At 41.7% G+C, this 20,327-nt stretch overlaps 1 protein-coding gene across 4 annotated transcripts in view; it reads right to left on the bottom strand.

Moving 5' to 3' along the window:
* ARHGAP8 (Rho GTPase activating protein 8) overlaps positions 1-20,327 on the bottom strand; it is a 99,714-nt gene that overhangs the window by 40,176 nt on the left and 39,211 nt on the right. For all 4 annotated transcript variants that reach the window (XM_075899780.1, XM_075899769.1, XM_075899760.1 and 1 more), the window contains 3 exons: positions 10,752-10,839; positions 7,834-7,965; positions 5,810-5,896 (listed from right to left, as the gene is read on the bottom strand). In XM_075899780.1, coding sequence (XP_075755895.1) covers positions 5,810-5,896; positions 7,834-7,965; positions 10,752-10,839 — 307 coding nt within the window. The remainder of the gene's footprint in view (positions 1-5,809; positions 5,897-7,833; positions 7,966-10,751; positions 10,840-20,327) is intronic.

The raw sequence follows: 20,327 nt of genomic DNA, 5'->3' as shown, positions 1-20,327 counted from the left end.
CTGCATTTTAGGTGCCTCAGGTTTTGGATGCTAAGTTATAGACACCTTAAAAGGCCTGATTTTTCAAGGATGTGTTCTGAAAAACAATACCCCCATAAAGAGTCAAAAAAATGGGATCCCCTAGATTGTTACACTAATTGTTGATAGTCAAAGTTCAAAATTTAGTCTGTAAAGGCCCATTTACTGGCTCAGGTGTTCAAAGTAAGGTTTACCTGTACATTCATCATTATATTTCTGAACTATATTTCTTTTTGTAAAACAAAATTTATCTTGAAATAAAAATTAAAGAAAATCAACAGAAATGTGAGATAAAATACACTTCTGTTTTCTGTAAATTACTTCTCACAGAGAACTGGGAGAGCAATACTCTTGCAGTAACTGGCTCATTACCAAGCCATCAAACATATATACACAAGCTCCCTCTACTGGAGGAAAGTATGAATTTAAAAAGTTAATACTGTAATTTTGAAGATACTAATTTAAAGGAAGTGCTAGATTTTGCTAGCAGAGAAGTAGTTATGCAACATTAACAGATTTCATAGATATGTACCATCTCATCTGGTCTGATTTTCAGCATGCTTTTTTTCAGTATGGTCTATAATGTCAATGGTTTATGCCATGCAATTAGCTAATTGGACTACAGACTGCATTAAAGAAAAAAGTAATGTCTTTCAGAAATCACTCTAGCAATACAATTTTACAAAATTGGCAATCTGCGATTCACTCACAGGCAGTCACGAATTTTTCTTGTTCTATAAAACTGTTACATCATCGTTGTTGAATGAGACTATATTAAGCTATTTTTGCTGTTTCATGACTATTACTAATTAATCCATAGAAAACACCACCCTTTCCTCCCTTCATATCAGATTTTTGGGTATGCTTAGAATTATTAACAGCCCTCTTTGCCAGTCTCAAGAGATCAATCAGCTTCTACTGCGGCTCAATAAATGTCAAATAAATATTAACCTTTTACTTAAATATATTCAAACAACTATTCAGCACTTTCTTATCACTTTTGTTCTCTGACCACATTACATCATTATCCACTTGCTTCTAAGCAAATGCTCTGTTCATGCAAATACATCTATGCTGCACTCCTAAAACAAGTCTCAAGTGCAAACATAGGTATCGGACTTATAATATTAAAACTTTATTCATTATTTTTGTGAAAAAACATTAGCAATGTTATTTTCTTGAGTTATGGTTAATTGAGCAGAAGTTATGAAATACAAACTCTGATATCCCTCTTTCCTTTAGTGGACTGTGGCTGATATTGACTTTTAAATAAAAGTATAAAACTGCCAACATGAAATCACTCTGAAATAATTTGAAAGCGGAGATACACTGAAGGATACAGAAAATTTCTAAAGCGTATTATACTGTTAAATTAATGTTATATACTGTATATGTAGGTTTCCATTTTTAATGAGAATACAACCCACTAGCAATACGGCATTAATAAAGAGAAAGAGCTCTACTGTCTGGAACTGGATGTTTTACAATTTAGCTAATGACACAGACTTGCAGATGCTCCTGATTTTAAATATCCTTTCCTGCATTTTATGTTACTTTAAAGACTGTGGAATCCTCCTCCAACAGAAGCATAAGGGAGAGTATGTAACACTTAAATAACCTGCAGCAGAAAAAGCTTCTTTCTAGTTTTTGGAGCCCAAACTGTCTTCATCTGTAGAATGTATAAGATACTTGCAATTTCTTCTACACTGATCCTTGGTTTCAGGGTTATTGTTTTTAAATTTTGTTCACACATATTATTGAAAAAGAATATTAACAAAATTGTAATAGGAAACATTTACATAGTTAGATCTAAAATGCAGAACGTTAAAAATAAAATGAACGGAAGAATAATGCATCATGCTGAAAACTTGAACATAACAGTCAGAAGCAGTAGCTACATCCTTGGTCATAATAGTCCATTTGATATGAATGATTACATTATATTAATATTACACACATTTCAGTAGGCACATTAATTTAAAACCATTGATCCCAGAACAATATTCATCTAATTGTAGACATATTATCAAACTCAGAAGGGAGTGAGTACTTTAAATAAATAAGTATAAACCACACAGTCCCAAAAATTAGGAGGCAATTACACTAGAAGAGTAACTTAAGCATGGCCATATTGGGTCAGACCAAAGGTTTATCTAGCCCAGCATTCTGTCTTCTGACAGTGGTCAATGCCCAGAGGGAATGAACGTAACAGGTAATCACCAAGTGATTCCACCCGTCACCCATTCCCAGCTTCTGATACAAAGAGGCGAGGGACACCAATCCTACCCATCCTGGCTAATAGCCACTGATGGACCTTAACCTCCATGAATGTATCTAGTTCTTTTTTGGACCCTGTAAAAGTCCTAGTCTTCACAACAGCCTCTGGCAAGCAGTTCCACAGGATAACTGTGCCTTCTGTGAAGATAAATTTCCTTTTGTTTCTTTTAAATCTGCTATTAATTTCATTTGGTGACCCCTATTTCTTGAGTTATGGGAGCAAGTAAATAACTTTTCCTACTTTTCATTATTTAGTTTCTCCACACCTGTCATGATTTTATAGACCTCTATCATTCTCCTCCCTTAACTCTCCTCTTTTCTAAGCTAAGAAGTCCCAGTTTTATTACTCTCTCTTTGCATTGCAGCCATTCCAAACCCCAAATAATTTTTGTTGCCCCTTTCTGAACTTTTTCCAATGCCAAGATATTTTTTTGCGATGAGGTAACCACAATTATATGCTGTCTTCAAGATGTAGGTATACCATGGATTTATACAGAGGCAATAAGATAGTCTCTGTTTTAGTCTCTATCCCTTTTTTAATGATTCATAACATTTTGTTTGCTTTTTTGACTGCTGCTGCATATTGAGTGGATATTTTCAGAGAACTATTCACAATGACTCCAAAAACTCTCTCTTGAGTAGTAATAGCTAATTTAGTTCCCTATCATTTTATATGTATAGTTGGGATTATGTTTTTCAATATGCATTACTTTGCATTTATCAACATTAAAATTCATCTGCCATTTTGTTGCTCAGTACACACTGATGTTAACTCAGTGTAGCTTCATTAACCACTCTTCCATCCCCCATGCATATGAAAGATTGTTCCAGCTTCTAGCAGAAATAATTTGCATAGATTGGAGATTCAGAGAAAGTTTTGTATGGATAGATATGTGCAGTAAGCACCAAATCCTAAAGTTACCTTCTGGTTCCAGTAGTTAAGTCAGTCACTGTGCAAATTCATGTAGAATTAGAGACAGAATCGCAGATATGCAAGGCTAGAAAGAACCTCAAGAAGTCATCAAGGCCAGCCTCCTGTGCTGAGACAGGACCAAGTAAACCTAGCCATCTTTGACAGGCTTTTGTCCAAACTGGACTCCAGTGACAGGGATTCCACAGCCTTGTTTGGAAGCCCATTCCAGTACTTACGTATATTTATAGTCAGAAAGTTTTTTCTAATATCTAATCTAAACCTTACCGCAGATAAGACCATTAGTTCTTATTCGACCTTCATGAAGAACAACTGATCACTGTCCTCTTAATAAGCAGCCCTTTGCATAAAATTTAAAGACTTAAGCCCCTTTTCTCAAGACTAGACATGCAGGTTTTTTAACCTCTCCTCATAGGTCAAGGTTCCTAAGGGTGCACCTCCACTGCGTTGTAGGTTGAAATAAGATACACAATTTGAGCTACGCAAATTGAGTATTTTATTTCAATGTAATTTTGAAATAGCTTATTTTGAAATAAGAGATTTTGGAGTCATTGTGAATAGTTCTCTGAAAACATCCACTCAATATGCAGAAGTCTACACAGCACTTCTTTCAAAATAAATCACTATTCCGAAACGACCCTTACTCCTTGTGGAATAAGGCTTACAGGGACATCGCAATAGTGAGCCCATTATATTTAATAATGGGCATGCTCAAAAGATGCGGAATAGCTATTTCGGATAGCACTGCAGTGTAGATGTAGCCTAAATGTTTTATCATTTTCATTGCTCTAATTCATTCTCTAATTTATCCACATTTTTCCAATGTTTGGTGCCCAAAATTGGGTCCAGTATTCCAGAAGAGGCCTCCTCAATGCTGAGCAGAGGAGGACAGTTATCTCCTGTGTTTTACAACACTCCTGTTAGTACACTCCAGAAAGTTACCCCTTTTTTGCAACTGCATCAGATTGATTGAATCGGTGTCAACAGTGATCCACTACAGCCCATAATCTTTTTCAGCAAAACTCCCACTGCAGTTACTTTGTAGTTGTCCATTTGATTTCTCCTTCCTAAGTGAAGTACTTGGGACTTGTCTTTACTGAATTTCATCCTGCTGATTTCAGATCAACTCTCCAATTTGTCAAAGTCATTTTGTCCTTCCAACTTGCTAGATCTTAGATTAATCAAAGCATTTAGGTCAGGGGTGGGGAAACTTTTTTGGGGCCACTGACCCACAGAAAGCTCAGTTGGGCGAGAGGTAGCAGGGGCTGTAGTGCCAGCGTGGGATCCTCAATGCTGCGTGGGAGGAGCCCTGAGCCTCAAGAGCCGGATTCAGGCAAGCCGGGGACCACATCTGGCCCCTGTGCCTTAGGTTTGCCACCCCTGATTTAAATATACGTTTAATTTGAAACACGTGAGTAATCTTGTTTCCATTCATCAAAGCACTTGAGCACATACTCAACAGTACAGGTAATTTATTAGTTACTAGAAGATTTACTTGGTATTGCTTGGGTCCTTCAGGGTGGGGGAGGTGCAGGAATCAGGGCAGGAGCTTGGGGATATGGTGGGGGCTTAGGGCAGAGGGTTGGGAGGTCTGTGTGTGTGAGGGGGACTGAGGGCAGAGGTGGCCAGAATCTGGTCCTCAGAGCCAGAACAGGGTGGTGGGGGCCATGCTGCACAGCCAGTGGCTGCTCCCAGGTGCAGGCTGGGGTAGCTGCTCTGTGGCTCTCCAGGGCTGTCAGGGAGGCAGAGACCTCTCCTGGGCTGGGTGGGGATCTTCTCCACTAATCTGGTGAGGGCAGTGGGGTTGCACTGTCCAGACGGTGGCTGCTCTACAGCTCTCTCCAGAGCTGTCAAGGACTCGCTTCCTTACTTCTCCTCTAGGGTCATTGTGGAGTATAACTGTCCCCCATGCTTGCTGCCCCCCAAGTTCATTCTGTAGTATAACTGTCCTCTGCTATCCCAGCCCTCCCTTTCCGTTTGATGAGAAAGGATCGCATCGTGGCACAACCAAACACTGACCTTGCTTTCAGGTAGAATAAAAGGAAGCTGCCTATCAAATTTGGTGGTCCTAGCTCTTACCGTTTAGGAGGAGGTCTTGAACAAATAGACTCACAGACAGCTGGACGGACGCATGGACACACACACAACCTCTCTCAAATAGATAGTAGATTATTTGTATTGAGGTAGTGCCTGGGAGCCCCAGTGATGGGTCACGGGGCTCTATTTTACTAGCAGCTGTAGAAACACAAAGACAGCCCCTGCCCCAAAGAGCTTACAATCAAACCACGTGCTTCAGTCACATTTATTTCAATCCACATTTGAGTGCTTTGATGAATAAGATGTGCTTAAAATGAAACACATGCTGAAGTGCTCTGCTGAATTAAGACCTCTGAATCTCCATGGGAAAAAAAAATATCCAAAACTGACTTAGCACTTTGATTCACTCTAAAAATATATTACATTAAGCCACAGTCAAAATGTTTTTAGTATTGCTTGGTATTTTATTACGTATTTTTTTTAAATACACTGCTAAAGACAAACAGTCCCCTAACCTGTATAGGAAACGAATGAAATCACCTATACCTTATGAGAGGTTTAAAAATGTTCCATAGAATTTTTATGAAGTTGGTTGGATGTATAACATAGAGCGCTTTAAGATTTTTCTTATACCTGTGAAAAGAAAATTAAATTGTTAGAAGATTTTTAATATCATACGCTGTAGCACAAAGTAGCTGCAATTGATTGAAAAGCTTTTATTACTGCAACATTAAATATATTTCTTTCAAGTACACTAAAAAAAATCAAATTCAGAGGAAATTGAATGTAAAATGAAAAAAGGAGCTGGTCAGTCCTGATGGTACAAAGCAGGCCAAGATTACACTATTACATTGCTAACCAATGTCTGGGTTGCTTTGTGGATTTAATAATGGTAGTGATAGGGAGCATCTCTGTAAATGATAAAAAGAGCGTCTTGAAAGTTCCAGTGAAAGAAATAATTATTTGACCTCATTTTCCATTCTTTTCTATTATTGCATTCCATACTGGGGGACATTTTATTCTTTCAGAATTAAAACCAACACCCATTCACTTAATTTTGGTGCTATGTTTGCTAGTAATTACTGATGAAATCCGTGATAGATCATTAGCTAGTGTTAACTGATACAGCTCATCTGAAGCCAATGGCACTATTTACATCAGCCGAGGTCCCATCTCTAGTGTCCTTAAAACAAAATCTCTCCCTCATAACCTGATTGATCCTGCAGTGACCTTTCTGTTAACATAAATAAAGGATCATAGTAGGGCCAAGCAGGAATGGAAACTAGGGTTGTATGAAGGAATAAGAACTTATACCAAAGCAGAGACAAAAAATAAATACATAGATTTGTATGTAAAATTGCCCCTGCTTTTCTCTACCAAGCTTCCCCCCAGCTGAGAAGGTCCCTCTTGAATGCTGATCCTTAAAGGATCATCAGTAGCATACTCTACTGATAAAGAATTGTTAAGACCACCTTTTCATAACAGCTTATATATTTACGGATGGGTGGGGGAAATCAAGAACTATAAGCTGACGCTTCTTTTTCATTTTAATTGCACCCAAGTGGTTTTGAGTGGGGAAAAAAACCCCTCAGTATTGCTTTTATAAGGCCAGCATCAAACAAAATTTGGAACTGTGCAACTGGGAATGCTTTGACTAATAAAAAGCAGTTGTTTTATTGAACAGAAGTTCATATTTTGAATCTATTTTATAAATGGAGGTAACAGGTGGACCCATTTTCTTTTGTACAAAGCTACAAATTTATATTTTTCTTCTTCATCTATGTCGCACAATTACATCCCCCCAAAACTTCTTTGAACCTTGGACGTACCATATCTGAAATATTTCCTTTGAAACCCATTCATTTTGGGTGTTTTCATTTGTTACACTTACCAATTACTTGGGGGAGAAAGGAATACAAGGGACAAGTTTAGTGCAAAAGGTGCACAGAGTATTGATTTTTTTCCCCCTTTAGAGCACAATTGAACATGGATCTTGGGTTGCGAATATTGCTGTGAACTTCCCAATGTTAATGTGCTAAGAATTCCAAATGTGATTCAAATAATGGTAGTAAGGTTGCCTGCTTTTGTCTAGTTACCCAGTCTTGCCTGATTTCCTTTCATCCTCTAGATTTCTGTTTGGGATGACTAGAATGGGTTTTGGCAGAAAGAAAGGCTGCACAGTATGAACTATTCAAGTCATGAGATAATCACACATAACCAATGTTGAAGTGTTGCAAACATCTTTTTAAATATGCCACTGAATGGCTGGGCCTCCTTTTTATGGCTCCACAAGATTTTTACACCCTGTATAAGGTTTCTAATACCTAGAATGTTTACGATTTAGAATTGTTCATTATTTCTGCATGGCAGACCTATGTAATCTAAACTAATCTAATCTAATGAAATGGAAATTAACTCTGGGATCTCAATAGCGAAGAAAGCCCAAGAGATAGACTTTTAGTTTGTTGGGTGTTTATGTCCTTCTTGGACATTATCAGGATACAAGAGCTGAGGTATTTCTGGATCCCTACTCACAGAAAGGGCAGACACAGAATATCTGAAGAACATACTTCCTGTCAAATTCTTTATAGGCACTTTGTAGCCAGGTCAGAGAAGGTTTATTCCGACTGTTCAAGCCATAGTGAAAGTAGACGAGGGTGTAATCATTCTCCACATACTGGTCCAGTGTATACTTCAAGTATCTAAGAAGAGAGGCAATAAATTTAGCACTAAGTTACTTTTCTTTTTCCTTTGTTGTACAATTGAGAATAGGGCAAGTTGGGATGTTTTCCACAGTTGAATTATTCAAAAAAGGCAACGATGTCACTTGAGTAGATCACTGTGACTACTTACCTATGCAAATACACTTCAATTTACAGTTCCCTTGTCCTCCCACCTTTTACTCCCTTGTTTATTGTTTATTATCCATTGCTTATTTTAGAAGTCAGACTGCGAACTACCTAGGACAAGAATTGTCTTTGCAGTACTTGTTTGTACAAAGGTCGTCATCACTGGCTGGGGAGTTGTGTTTTTCTGGAGTTGCTTCAATGGAAATCATGCTGATAGTCATCAGAAGACATTACAAAATAATGAAAGAATCTAGAATTAAGGGTAGAATATCCCCAAACATATTTGTGTGCCCAGGGAGTCTATGGAGCCTCTTTGCCTTTCCCTAGCTTGCTAAAGCTAACATGTAGTACTTCTGAGTACTTCTGAGAATAATGGAGCAGAGTTTCAGCTGGTGCAAATTACCACAGCTCATAGAGCTATGACAATTTATGTCAGCTGAGCATCTGTCCCATTTTGACACAGCCAATTGCCATTTCAAGGCGGCGGCAACATTACTGATAGAAGCATTATCACTGACACAGTATTTCCCAGAATGACAGTGAAAACGCTGCCATACCAAATCCATTCCAATATGGTTTCATTTGCAAAATATCTACTACACTGACCCCAGTTTATACAGTTTTCCCTCCAACCTTTATTTGTTTGGTCTGATCCCAGAAAGAAAAGTGCTGGCTTGGGAGGCAGAGGACCTAGGTTCAATTCCCTGCTTTATCATAAACTTCCTGTTTGACCTTGGGCAAATTACACAGCTGCTCTGTGCCTCAGCTTCCCACCTGTAACACTGGGATAACAGCACTTTCCTATCTCACAGAGGTGTTCAGAGGAGCTTGAAAACTGTGAGGTGCTTTGATGCTACATCAGGTGTGGACAAATTAAGATGTGCATGCTGCATCTGGCCCATTGGACTTTTTAATCTGTCTCTTGACTTCCTGCCAGAAAGGGGATGGACCACTGCTTCCAGGAGTCACTTCAGATAAGGACTGCCCTTATCCTATGCCCCGGGCCACCCCGTCCCCACCCCTTGTTCCAGCACCGATCCCCCTCCTGCCCTCCAAAGTGATTGATCCCAGTCTGGCGCATCCTCCTTTATCCCAAACCCCTTAATTCCTGGCCCAACCCCAGAACCTGCACTCCCAGCCAGAACCCTTACTCTGTCTGCATGCCCCAATCCCCTGCCCCAGCTGGAAGACCCCCTCCTGCTCTTTGAACTTCTCATTCCTGACCCCATCCCAGGGGCCACACCCCAGGTGGAGCCCTCAACTCCTCCCTACATGCCACACCCCAATTCTGTGAGCATTTAAGGGCCTGCATACAATTTCCATACCAACATGTGACCCTCAGGCCAAAAAGTTTGCTCACCCCTATACAATGGGAATGGGGACCATATAATTACCTTCCATGGAAAATTCTCAGCACAGGCGAGTAACTTGATTTACTTATGCATGACTGGGGGAAAGTGACAGGTCCCAGGCATGAGTTCCAAAAACTGAGGTTCGCTAATTCCAAACTAGGTCCTCCACATTAGGGATGTTAAGCGGGTATTTAACTAATCGTGTAGTCGATAGAATTGGTAACGATTACACGATTAGTCGATAGGGGAAAGCATTCAGTTCCGGCTCGCGCCGGATCTGGGATCTATCCCCGCTGCGGCTCTGCAGTTTAAATATAGCAGGAGCCAGGCCGCTTGCCCGCCCAGCTTTTACTACATTTAAAATGCAGAGCTGAGGTGGGGATAGCTCCCGGACCTGGCACAAGCCGGGACTGTGCCAGGCTTGCTCAATCCTGGCTTGCACTGGGTCCAGCAGCTCCTGTCCGTGGGGGAGGTGGGGAGATCCAGTGGGGAGATGGGACTCCCCCATGGACAGGCCTCTACCTGCAGCAACCCTGGGCCCACAGTGGGCTGAGGCTGCTTCGCAGAACCCTCCCCTGCTGCCTCCCCACCCCACCCTGCTGCCTCTGATAGAGGCAGCAGCGAGGGGGGAACAGGCGGCACAGCAGAGACAGTGCTGGTGGGAACCAGCTTTTATGTTGGCTCCCCCCAGCACCAGCTCCTGCTCCCCCTACCTTGCTGCCTCTGATACAGATGCAGCGGGGGGAGGGAGGAGAGGGAATACAAGTAGTCGACATGACTACCTGATAAGCCTAGGCTACCAGATAGCTGTATTTTATATCAGTTATCTTACTACAACTGATCTTTAAAAAGAAACAGTTATTTACACCATTTGTGACCAAGCAAAACCAACACTATTATAAGATGAGATAATGAAATACTAAGCTTAGTAAATACTTAGCTAATTAAATGTTAGCAATTAATGTGAATCATCAAATGATCAAAAACAAACAGTACTGCAGTGTAAACAATGAAACAGCATTCTTACTAATGTTTTTTAAGAAGAGAAAATAAAATAAAAATAACTTTTGCTTTTCCTGCAGCTGGTTAAATACCATGAAAAATATTTGGCAAATATAACATTCAATAATTACTAGTACAATTGATCAAATAATAAATCTGAAAAGTACTCAAAATGTTCTCTCCAGAAAGTCCATTCATTTGCAAATGAATTCATGAGAAACACCATTTAAAATTTAAAGCAGGGTAAGCTGGAGAGTGAGGAAAGGTGAAACAAGAGAAACTTACTCTAGTAGTCTGCTGTGATTGAGCTGATGGGAAGGTGGCATACGACAGCAACTGAAAGTAATCACCTTCCTCCCAGAATTGTCATCACCTGGTTAACAAAGCAGTTAATGAAGACTTTTAAGTAGCTCATTTCATATGCAGAAGGATCTTTAAAGGATAAGGATATGAAGCAAAACCCTGGATATGAACTCTAAAAAACCCCCTGAGCTTTATTAGTCCCATCTCTACTCCAGAAGTATCGCTTATTTTGCCATCAATTGACAAATTATATATAGGAATCCCTTTGCCCACTACCGGAATGAACTGAAGAAGCTGCTAAGCAGTGTAAGCTGGGGACAGAAATGAAGAATGCCACATTCAAATGAAGCTGAGAGCGCGGAGGTCCTTTCAGGAGGCAGTCCACCCCCTTGCAGAACTACACCCAGGAAGATTAAGGGACCTGCTATTTAGACTGGCCTTAATTGGGCTTCTGTTTTTATATCCACATGGGGGAAAGACAGTTTAAACATTTTATGCCCAGTTTTTGCTGTTTATAATAGCTGTAGCTTTGTATATCTGTACTACTAAGTAGAGGAGAATTACTAGGTCATTCAGTTGGTCCCTGGGGACCTGAGTTTCCTCAGTTCCATTTCCTGCTTTACCACAGATTTCCTGTGTGACCTTAGGTAAGTCACAGGGCATGTCCACCCTGAATGGCAAACCTGAGTCTGTGGAACCCATGCCTGCAGATAGGTCTTTCCGAGTCCATGCCTGAGTGCTGATGTGTTCAAACTGTACTATGCAGACTTGGGTCAGACCTTTCGACTTCCGGAGGTGTAGCCCAGCTCTCATTTCTCTAGGGCTTGGTTGTAGTAGATAGTGACTGGACCAGAAATGGTTTGAGCCCACCAATGTATCCAGCCAAGCCATTTTGTGTCCATTTCTCCTGCCCCCTGTTGGTGGAATCATCAAGATGGATCCTAATTCCCAACCCAGTGGAGGAACTTCTCCAGATCATGCTGTCAGTTCTATTTCAGGAATCGGGCAGAGAATCTGTCAGATGCTGGTAGATTTTTTTTTTTTTTTTTTACTTGCCAAAGGTATTTCGTGGAAAGGGATACTAACATGCCAGTGGTGGCCCAGCTGACGCTTCTTCGACTTGTTGCCACAACTCCAGATAACCCCCAAAACAGCACGTCTGGTGGAGAGTCACAAGTGCAGTCAGTGAGACTGGATCATTATGTGGACCTGGGATGAACAGCAGTGGCTCCAGAACTTTCCCATGAAAAAGCAGGTATTCCCCCTAAGGCAGGGTGGGTAAGTAGGGGGGTTCATTGCTATCAGTCTGCCCTAACCCTTTCCAGTGCCACAACACTCAGAGAGTCAATGTGGAGAGTCAATGTGGTGGCCCAGAAGGGGGTCACCATAGCTGGCTACTCCAGACTGCTACAGGCATGTTGCTAACCAGTTTGGAGTTGACAAGTCCACTGTGGAAGTTGTGGCACTGAAGGTTTAGGAGGTGATCAGGACTGGGATATGCCCGAAGGTGGAGGACTTTGAAACTATGGCTGAAATAACTGCCAATTTTGAGACAAGGTGCTTTCCAAACTGCGCTGGGGCTATCAATGGGACTCACGTACCCTTAGCTGGCCCTCTGTAAGTGGGCACATAAACTGCAAAAAGACTCTATTCCATCATTATGCAGGCCCTGGCCAACCACAGAGGCAGATCACCAGCCAATGGATGAAAAACTGTGGTAAAAATTAACAAGCTGCTGATTTAGCATGGAGATGCAGTACAGACTCCTTACAAGCATACAAGCCACCTATAGACTACATAAACACCTGATTTTATTTAGACTTGAGGTCTGGGAGAGTGCAAGTGTGAGTGGTGTTGGTTCTGCTGTGGGTGACTCTGCAGGGCTGCCCCAAATGGGAGCTAAGTGTGAATTTCTGGAAGGGAAGGACTGAGAAAAGCAAGCCTGGGGTTTGTGGGAAAGTGTTGGCAGACTCTCCAGACCTGAATCCAATAACCCCAAACTTGAGCTGTATCTACAAGGCAAAATCCTTGGACTAGGGCCTGTATCACAGGGGGGCGAGGGCTGCTTGGACCCATACCTCTGGCTGAGTCTGCAGACCCAAATCATGAGATCTTTCAAACCTGACTGATGTGTGTGTGGATGGTAGTTGTTAGACCTGAGTCACAGTCCAGAATTATCATTATAGTCAGATTCTTAAGATGCAGATAGGCACTTAGGGTATGTCTACACTACCACCCTAGAAGTAGGGTGGTAATGTAGGCAACCAGAGTTGCAAATGAAGCCCGGGATTTGAATTTCCCGGGCTTCATTTGCATAAAGCCGGGCGCCGCCATTTTAAAATGTCCGCTAGTGCGGACTCCGTGCCGCGTGTAGCGAGGTGTACAGCTAGTTCGGATTAGGAAGCCTAATCCGAACTAGCTAATCTGTGCCGCGTGTAGCCGCGCGGCACGGGGTCCGACCTAGCCGGCATTTAAAAATGGCGCCGGCCGGCTTTATGCAAATGAAGCCCGGGAAATTCAAATCCCGGGCTTCATTTGCAACTCCGTATGACTACATTACCCCCCCTAGTTCGAACTAGGGGGGTAGTGTAGACATACCCTCTGTGCCTTGGCTCCCAATATCTAAGAGAGGTAATGGCACTGTGCTACCTCACAAAGGAGGTGAGAGGATAAATATATTAAGGACTGTGAGGTGCTCAGATACTAGGGGGATAACTAATGATGATGGGAAGCTCTGCATCATTTTAATGGGCCTAATTCACATTGAATCTTGAGTTTAGGCAAGGTCATAAGTAAATTACACTTAGATTCTGCTCCTATTCCACTGAAGTCTCAAGAAAGCTTGGCTTTGATGTCACAGGAGCAAAATAAATAAATAGTAGTCTTCATTACCAGTTCCCTGATCAATGGTTAATAATGAGCAAGCCAAAGAAAAAGAAGAAAGAGTGAAGAGAAGGAAAGAGAGGTGAAACTGGTAAACAAAATTATTTAGTGAATAAATACTTAAATCTTCTGAAAAGCTAGGAGAGTATAGTTTAAGACTAATTCTCAGGCTGTTCTTACAGGTGCAACCAATGCTCATCCAGAGCAGAAGCACTAAGCTAACAATCTTCTCAGAAACAGAACCACAAAAAGTTTACATGGATGAACTGTTCTTAAACAATGTCTCCAATCTATTAGACACTACCATGCTTTCAATCAATGTAACACAAGCACTTCCTTTTGTACTGAATGGTTTTGTATTGTTAAAAATAATCCCTTTATTTATTTCGTCCAATACATGGACATTTTCATCATCTACATATGTTTGGAGTTCCCTGTACAGATTCTTCTGTACCTCAGAGATCTGCTGCAGAAGAGCATCTTGTTGCAAACCTATCCCATTATGATGGAGGAGGGAGAATATTTAATGAAATTTTCATATAAAAAACTCATATTAAAATACTAATTAGAATATTCACATACTACTTCAGAAAGAATAGGGCAATGGAACAATTAGTTTGTATCAGTAGCCTGTTTATGAAACAGATCACTAAAAACTCCACTACTGTATTTAATTTCCTGGGAGATTGTTTTTAAGTGCCTTTCATTTGAAATTCTCAGCGCACTTACCAAGTCATTCAAATCTGACAAATGAACATTAAATAAATGATACACAAACATCACATTACAAACATTACCAAAAGATTTTTCTTTCTTAAATTCTGACACTCTTTGACCTGTTTGCACATGTCTGACAGCTATCTTATGTTTGTCTATAGCATTCATATAATACAGGCACATAGAGACATCTCTTTATATCTATAAAAAAATCTTTTCCTGAGGGATGACTGAGTGACATCATGCATCACTCTGTGTCCTTCAGCCCCTGCTTCCGCCCTCAGCCATGTGGCCTCTCCCCTCCCCCGTGCTCCAGGGAGCCATCAGCCATGTGGTTTCCCCCATCTCCTGTTTGTGTGGGAGGTGGGGGGAGGGAGAAGAGGGGAGGGAGAATGATGGGAGCTGTGGAGAGGCCTCCACCTGGCCCAACCCAATCCTCCGACAACCGGCGGGAGAAAGCTAGGCCTGCCAAGGCAAGGCAAGGCAAGGCAAGGCAAGGCAAGGCAAGGCAAGGCAAGGCAGGGTGGGGGGGAAGAGGGGAAATAGCTGAGACTGGCCAGGGCTGCCAGGCAGCCGGAGGGAGAACCGGGGCTGCCTATCCCCTGAGAAAGGGGGGTTGGTGAGCACAGCAAGCAGGGGGCACAACCCCCTGGTAATATTTTATTAGCAGATGTAGGTGCTTTGGGGGGTTTCTGCACCTTCCTTTGAGAATCCAGTATTAGCTAGCCTTGAAGACAGGTACAACTACACCATTTTCTTTATCAGATCACCTCCATGAACAACAGAAATCTGTGCTGGTTTCCAGTTAAAGTAATAAAGTCTCTTATAATTACTTTTTAACATACATTTGACCACCTGCACTAAAGGCTAGAATGCCCCCAACCTAGATCTTACACAGAGTTTATAATCCATAGCTTTACAAAGGAAGCAGTATTATTATCCCAATTTTACTGATAGGAAAACTGAGGTGAAGTGACTTGCCCAAAGTTACCTACCAAGCCTGAGGCAAAAGCAGAGAATCCTGCGCTCATGAGTCCCAACCCATAAGCCCTAGCCCATCACCCACACTGCCTCATTTGGGAGAAGGCACAGTTACCTTACCTTACACTCAGAACTCAGACAAGATGACCGGGAGGCACAATGCTTGGAGTCTATTCCCAGTTCTGTCTGATTTACTGTGTGGTCTTGAGTGCATTACCCACTCTGAGCCTTAATTTTATCCATCTGTAATAAGGGTATTATAATAGCAATACCAACTTCACAGGAATGTTGAGGCACAGAAAAGCGCCCATGTTTTTCATACAAGCCTAATTTGTTAATAATATTTTGAAGAAACAACCATTTCTTAAAAATTAATGGCTGGCCAAAACAAAACTGGAGTTCCACTAGTATGACTGAGAGGAGATTATGCTGCGAGAGAGCCTTGCAGCTTGGAATTCATGACCACATTCAGTTTGAAGCAGTTTGACTCTAAAGACCTCGCATTTTTTACTCGCACATTTGAAAACGGGTTTGATGTGGCAAGGAATGGTAAGGGTGGAGAAGAGTTCAAGGAGGAGTGGGGTTTGTGATAGCTTATCTTACATTTCTGTATTTAGGATGTATTTTTCCTATTGTGTCAAGAGCACCTAGAACATACAGATAGCCCCTTATTTCACCAATTATACAAGTTAAAATACATAGATATAACCTTCTGAATCCTGCTTGAAAATGGTGCTTCTTGTATCTGTTGCCATTCCCCTTCTTCAGGCAAGTGCATTTGAGTAAAACCACCGCTTCTGCCCATCTTTCCTCCTATTCTAGAGTTACAGCCTCTAAAGACTGGGGGAAAAACCACAGCAGTACTGAAACAGAAAGGGCAGAACAAGCCCCACTGTGATGTTAGAAATTTGGCTTCAGCACTAGATTCCACCGATCACTGGGGAGGAGGTCTGTAATGAGACCAGTGTTCTCAAGGAGAGGAAAAGGGGCAGAGGGAAAAGGGGTGCCATTTCTCAAAGATGAGGCACAGGTTTTCTAGTTTCTGGAGACCATTTGTATCCAGCGAAGAAATAAGAGTCATGCAACTAGGCCTGTGCCACAAATTTTGAATCCCAATCTTCTCAAAGTATGGTGCAGTTCAGACCTAATTTAGGCTTATATCCTGCTAAAAATAAGTTAATCACACTGAGAATGTTTATAGACATACCCACATATGTCAATAAGCAGCTTTAAGTTTAAATTTAATTTCCAATGTTTTTTCCCATTGATTTGCACTCAGGGAGAGTTTCCACCTTGGTTTCTCTTGCTTCCTATCTCTTAGTATGAAACTGCTACATCATAGCCAGATGTACAAAAGCTAAAATTATCAAGTTTTTTTTCTTAAATACTTGTTTTGTTTCCATATTCATTTTCAGTATGTTTACCTGCCTACAAAAAGATGGAAAGGAAAAAACACTATCTAAATTACTTGGAGATTTTCAGATGAGAAGGTGCTATGTGAGTGCAAAGATTATTATTATTTTGGGGTCCCACACTGAAGTCCTTAAGTTGCCCCAATACTGTGCAGAACTCTGTTAACTTCAATGGGGCTCCACCCTGGGGCAGCCATCTGACTGCATGGAGTCAGCTGCAGAATAAGGAGCAGATTTTCAAAGGTATTTACTTGCTTGGAGATGCAGATGTTTGCCAAATGAGATTTTCAAAAGTGTCTAAACAAGTTAGGCATTTAACGCCAATTGAAACTAGGCACTTAACCTGCTTACAAACTTTTGAAAATCCCACTTGGAGATATGGGCATATTTAGGTTCCTTTGGGCATATTGAGGACCTTTGTCAATCTGGCCTGAAGTTCTCACTCCAGTATATGCCTCTGAAATCATTAAGCCAAATTGCACATACAGCCGTTTTAGGGACTGAAATTGAGTTTCCCTCGTGGGGCAACTGAGGATATTAAGTGTTGCCCTTGTATCAATCACCCAAGATCATGCAGATGCACCTAGAGCAAAAAGAGTGACAAGGAAGAAACTTCAACAGATTATTGGCTGTGACAGCATCAGGACTATCAACAGGAACAGACTGTGTTGAGCCAGTTCTCCTAATACTATGAAATGAAACTGTCCTTCTGCATTATGTGCTGACAGAAGCCACCTCTCCATTGAGAAGGAGCATATAATGTGTACCGTCCTTATTAAGATTTGTGCAAATTAAAATATAAGATCGCAGGAAAGAAAACCTTTAGCATTTTCTGTCCGTATTTCAGGTCTATGCTGAGCACTGCAATAGATGTACATTGCACAGCACTTTTTTATCCCCAAAACAAGTTTTAATTAAAAAAAAAAGGCACCAACCAGCAAATGCAGAGAAGAGCAAGTAGGAAAATTAATTGTTTTACTTTTTAATTAAGATCATGGATAGCATTGCAATTGCTAACTGCATGTTGCAGATCAAAGATATTTTATAATGGCTACAGCTAATCCCAATTTGCAAATAAACTCTTGGGACTCTTGTAAAGTCAAGCATTATTTTTGAGGATTTTTGTATTGATTAAGCAATATAAAACACTATGATCATTTTATTTTGTTTTCTATAATATCAGTTATAGCTACAGGGCCCTCTACTGCTCGAGTCAATGGGAATTGTGCCACTGACTTCAATGGGAGCAAATGCCATAACAGCAATAAAAGTTGCCCATATTTTTATTCCTTCGAAATAAATTTAAGCCTAGTGATAATAGTATCAGATTGTTCCAAATGGCACAATGGCTAATAGTACTGGGATAGAACCAAACTATACCATAGAATTTCTATAGCTAGAAATTCTATCCTTGAATAATAAGAGTAGAGCAATAGGAATATACAACTCGCCACATGGCTAGCATGGTGACAGTGACTATGAAATGCCCAGGGTCAAAGAAGATGACAAAAACAGGAAACATAAAAACGATGGGAGATTTCATTATCCTCATACTGACTGGTACAAGTCACCTCAGGATGCGATGTAAAGATAAACTTTCTGGATGTAATTAATGACAGCTTCTTGGAGCAGCTAGTCCTGGAACCCAAAAGGGGAAAAGTCAGTTCTTGATTTAGTCCTAAATGGAGCACAGGATCTGGTCTGATCGGTGAATATACCTGAAACACTTAGTACAGGTTGAACCTCTTTGGTCCAGGACTCTGGTCTGGTGACATCCATGGTCCAGCAGGATCACAGAGAGCCCAAGCCACGGACACTGCCAGCTGCTGGGGCTAGCAACTTGCCATGCCAGTGGAGTGGGGGAAGGGAGCCCCACCGGCCAGGAGTACGAAGTCCCACCAGCCAGGGGTTGGGAGTCCCACTGGCAAGAGTGAAGCCAGTGACTGGAGCCCCGCTTGGCCAGGTTCAGCAAGCCCTGTTAGCTAGAGCAGGGCCAGGGGCAGAGGCAGAGAGCCCTGCTGGCCAGGAATGTGGACCTCTGCCAGCCGGGGTCAGGAAGTGGGGCCAGTAGTCAGGAGCGGAGCTCCACTAGCCCCGAGGCCTGATCTTCTTGTTCGGGATCACTCAGGTCCCAAGGGTGCCAGACCAGGGAAGTCCAATCTGTAATAGCACCCATAATGTACTTAAATTTAATATCCTTGTGGGGGGCAGTGGGAGAATGCCAAATAAATCCATCATAGTAGCATTTAACTTCAAACAGGGGGAGTACAGAAAAATGAGGAAGCTAGTGAAATGGAAATTAAAAGGTACAGCAACAGGAGTGAAATGTCTGCAGGCTCCATGGAGAGTATTAAATAATACCAAAATAGTGTCTTAGACTAATGTACATCCTCTAGACCAGTGTTTCTGAAAGTGTTCCACAAAATCACTCTCAGAAACACATTAACTGGCCACCCCGATTTGTTTATGTACCGGCACTGTGGCCACGGGGCCTCACGGCTCCCACTGGCTCCATTTCGTCCTTTGCAGCCAAGGGGTGCAGCGGGAAGTGACATGGGCCAGGCCACCGCTTCCCGCAGCTCCCCTTGGCTGCAAAGGAGAAAACGGAGCCAATGGGAGATGCGAGCTCCGTGGCTGCGGCGCCGGTACATAAACAATCAGGGGTGGCCAGTTAATGTGTTTCTGAGAGTGATTTTGCGGGACACTTTCAGAAACACTGCTCTAGAACAACCAAACAGCCTGAGGAACTCCTAGCCAAGGGATGTATAAAAGCTAAAAGTACAACTGGGTTAAAAAAGGAAAGAATTAAGATTGTTCGGGGAAAATAGGTCCATCAATGGCTATTAGTCAAGACCATCAGGGATGCAATTTCACGCACTGGGTGTCCCTAACCCTCCTCCAACTGGTGGGACTGGATGACAAGGGGATGGGTCATTTGCTAATTACCCTTTTCTCTTTACCCCCTCTGAGGCTACTGGAACCGTTCGCTATCAGAACACAGGATGCTGGTTAAATTGACCATGCTGGTTAAATTAAACCAGTATGGCCATCCTTATGTTTTTCTGTAATGTGATTAATCCTCATTGGTGTGAGAGATGGTTATTTTGGGCTACCTTTCTGCTTATGTGAAACTTGGGTAGTTAAGGTCAAAAAGGGTCCCCAGCATAACCTAAGCAGCCTAAACTTTAACAACTGTCCACTAAGCTTAGCAAAACATGTAACATATGAGAAGATAATGGAACATAAGAACAGCCATACTGGGTCAGGCTAACGGTTCATCTAGCCCACTGGCCAGCGCAGATGCTTCAGAAGGAATGAACAGAACAATTATCAAGTGATCCATCCCATCCATCCTATCTCAACTTCTGGCAGTCAGGGGAAAATAAGGGAAAGAGCTTTATGTACTATGTAGCTTTTATGTGCTCCTCCACTTGCACCACAAGAAAAAAAATTCTCAATTTTAATTCTAATCAAAATTATCAATACCGCAGCCGCCTTTATAGTTATGGGATCCCAAAAATGCTCATATGCTTACAAATTGGTACATCACCAGACCAGCAGAATA

The sequence above is a fragment of the Pelodiscus sinensis genome, chromosome 1, assembly GCF_049634645.1.
Source record: "Pelodiscus sinensis isolate JC-2024 chromosome 1, ASM4963464v1, whole genome shotgun sequence".
NCBI classification, from domain to species: Eukaryota; Metazoa; Chordata; order Testudines; family Trionychidae; genus Pelodiscus; species Pelodiscus sinensis.
The sequence above is the reverse complement of the archived record's forward strand: the minus strand, read 5'-3'. Positions and strand labels throughout refer to the sequence as shown.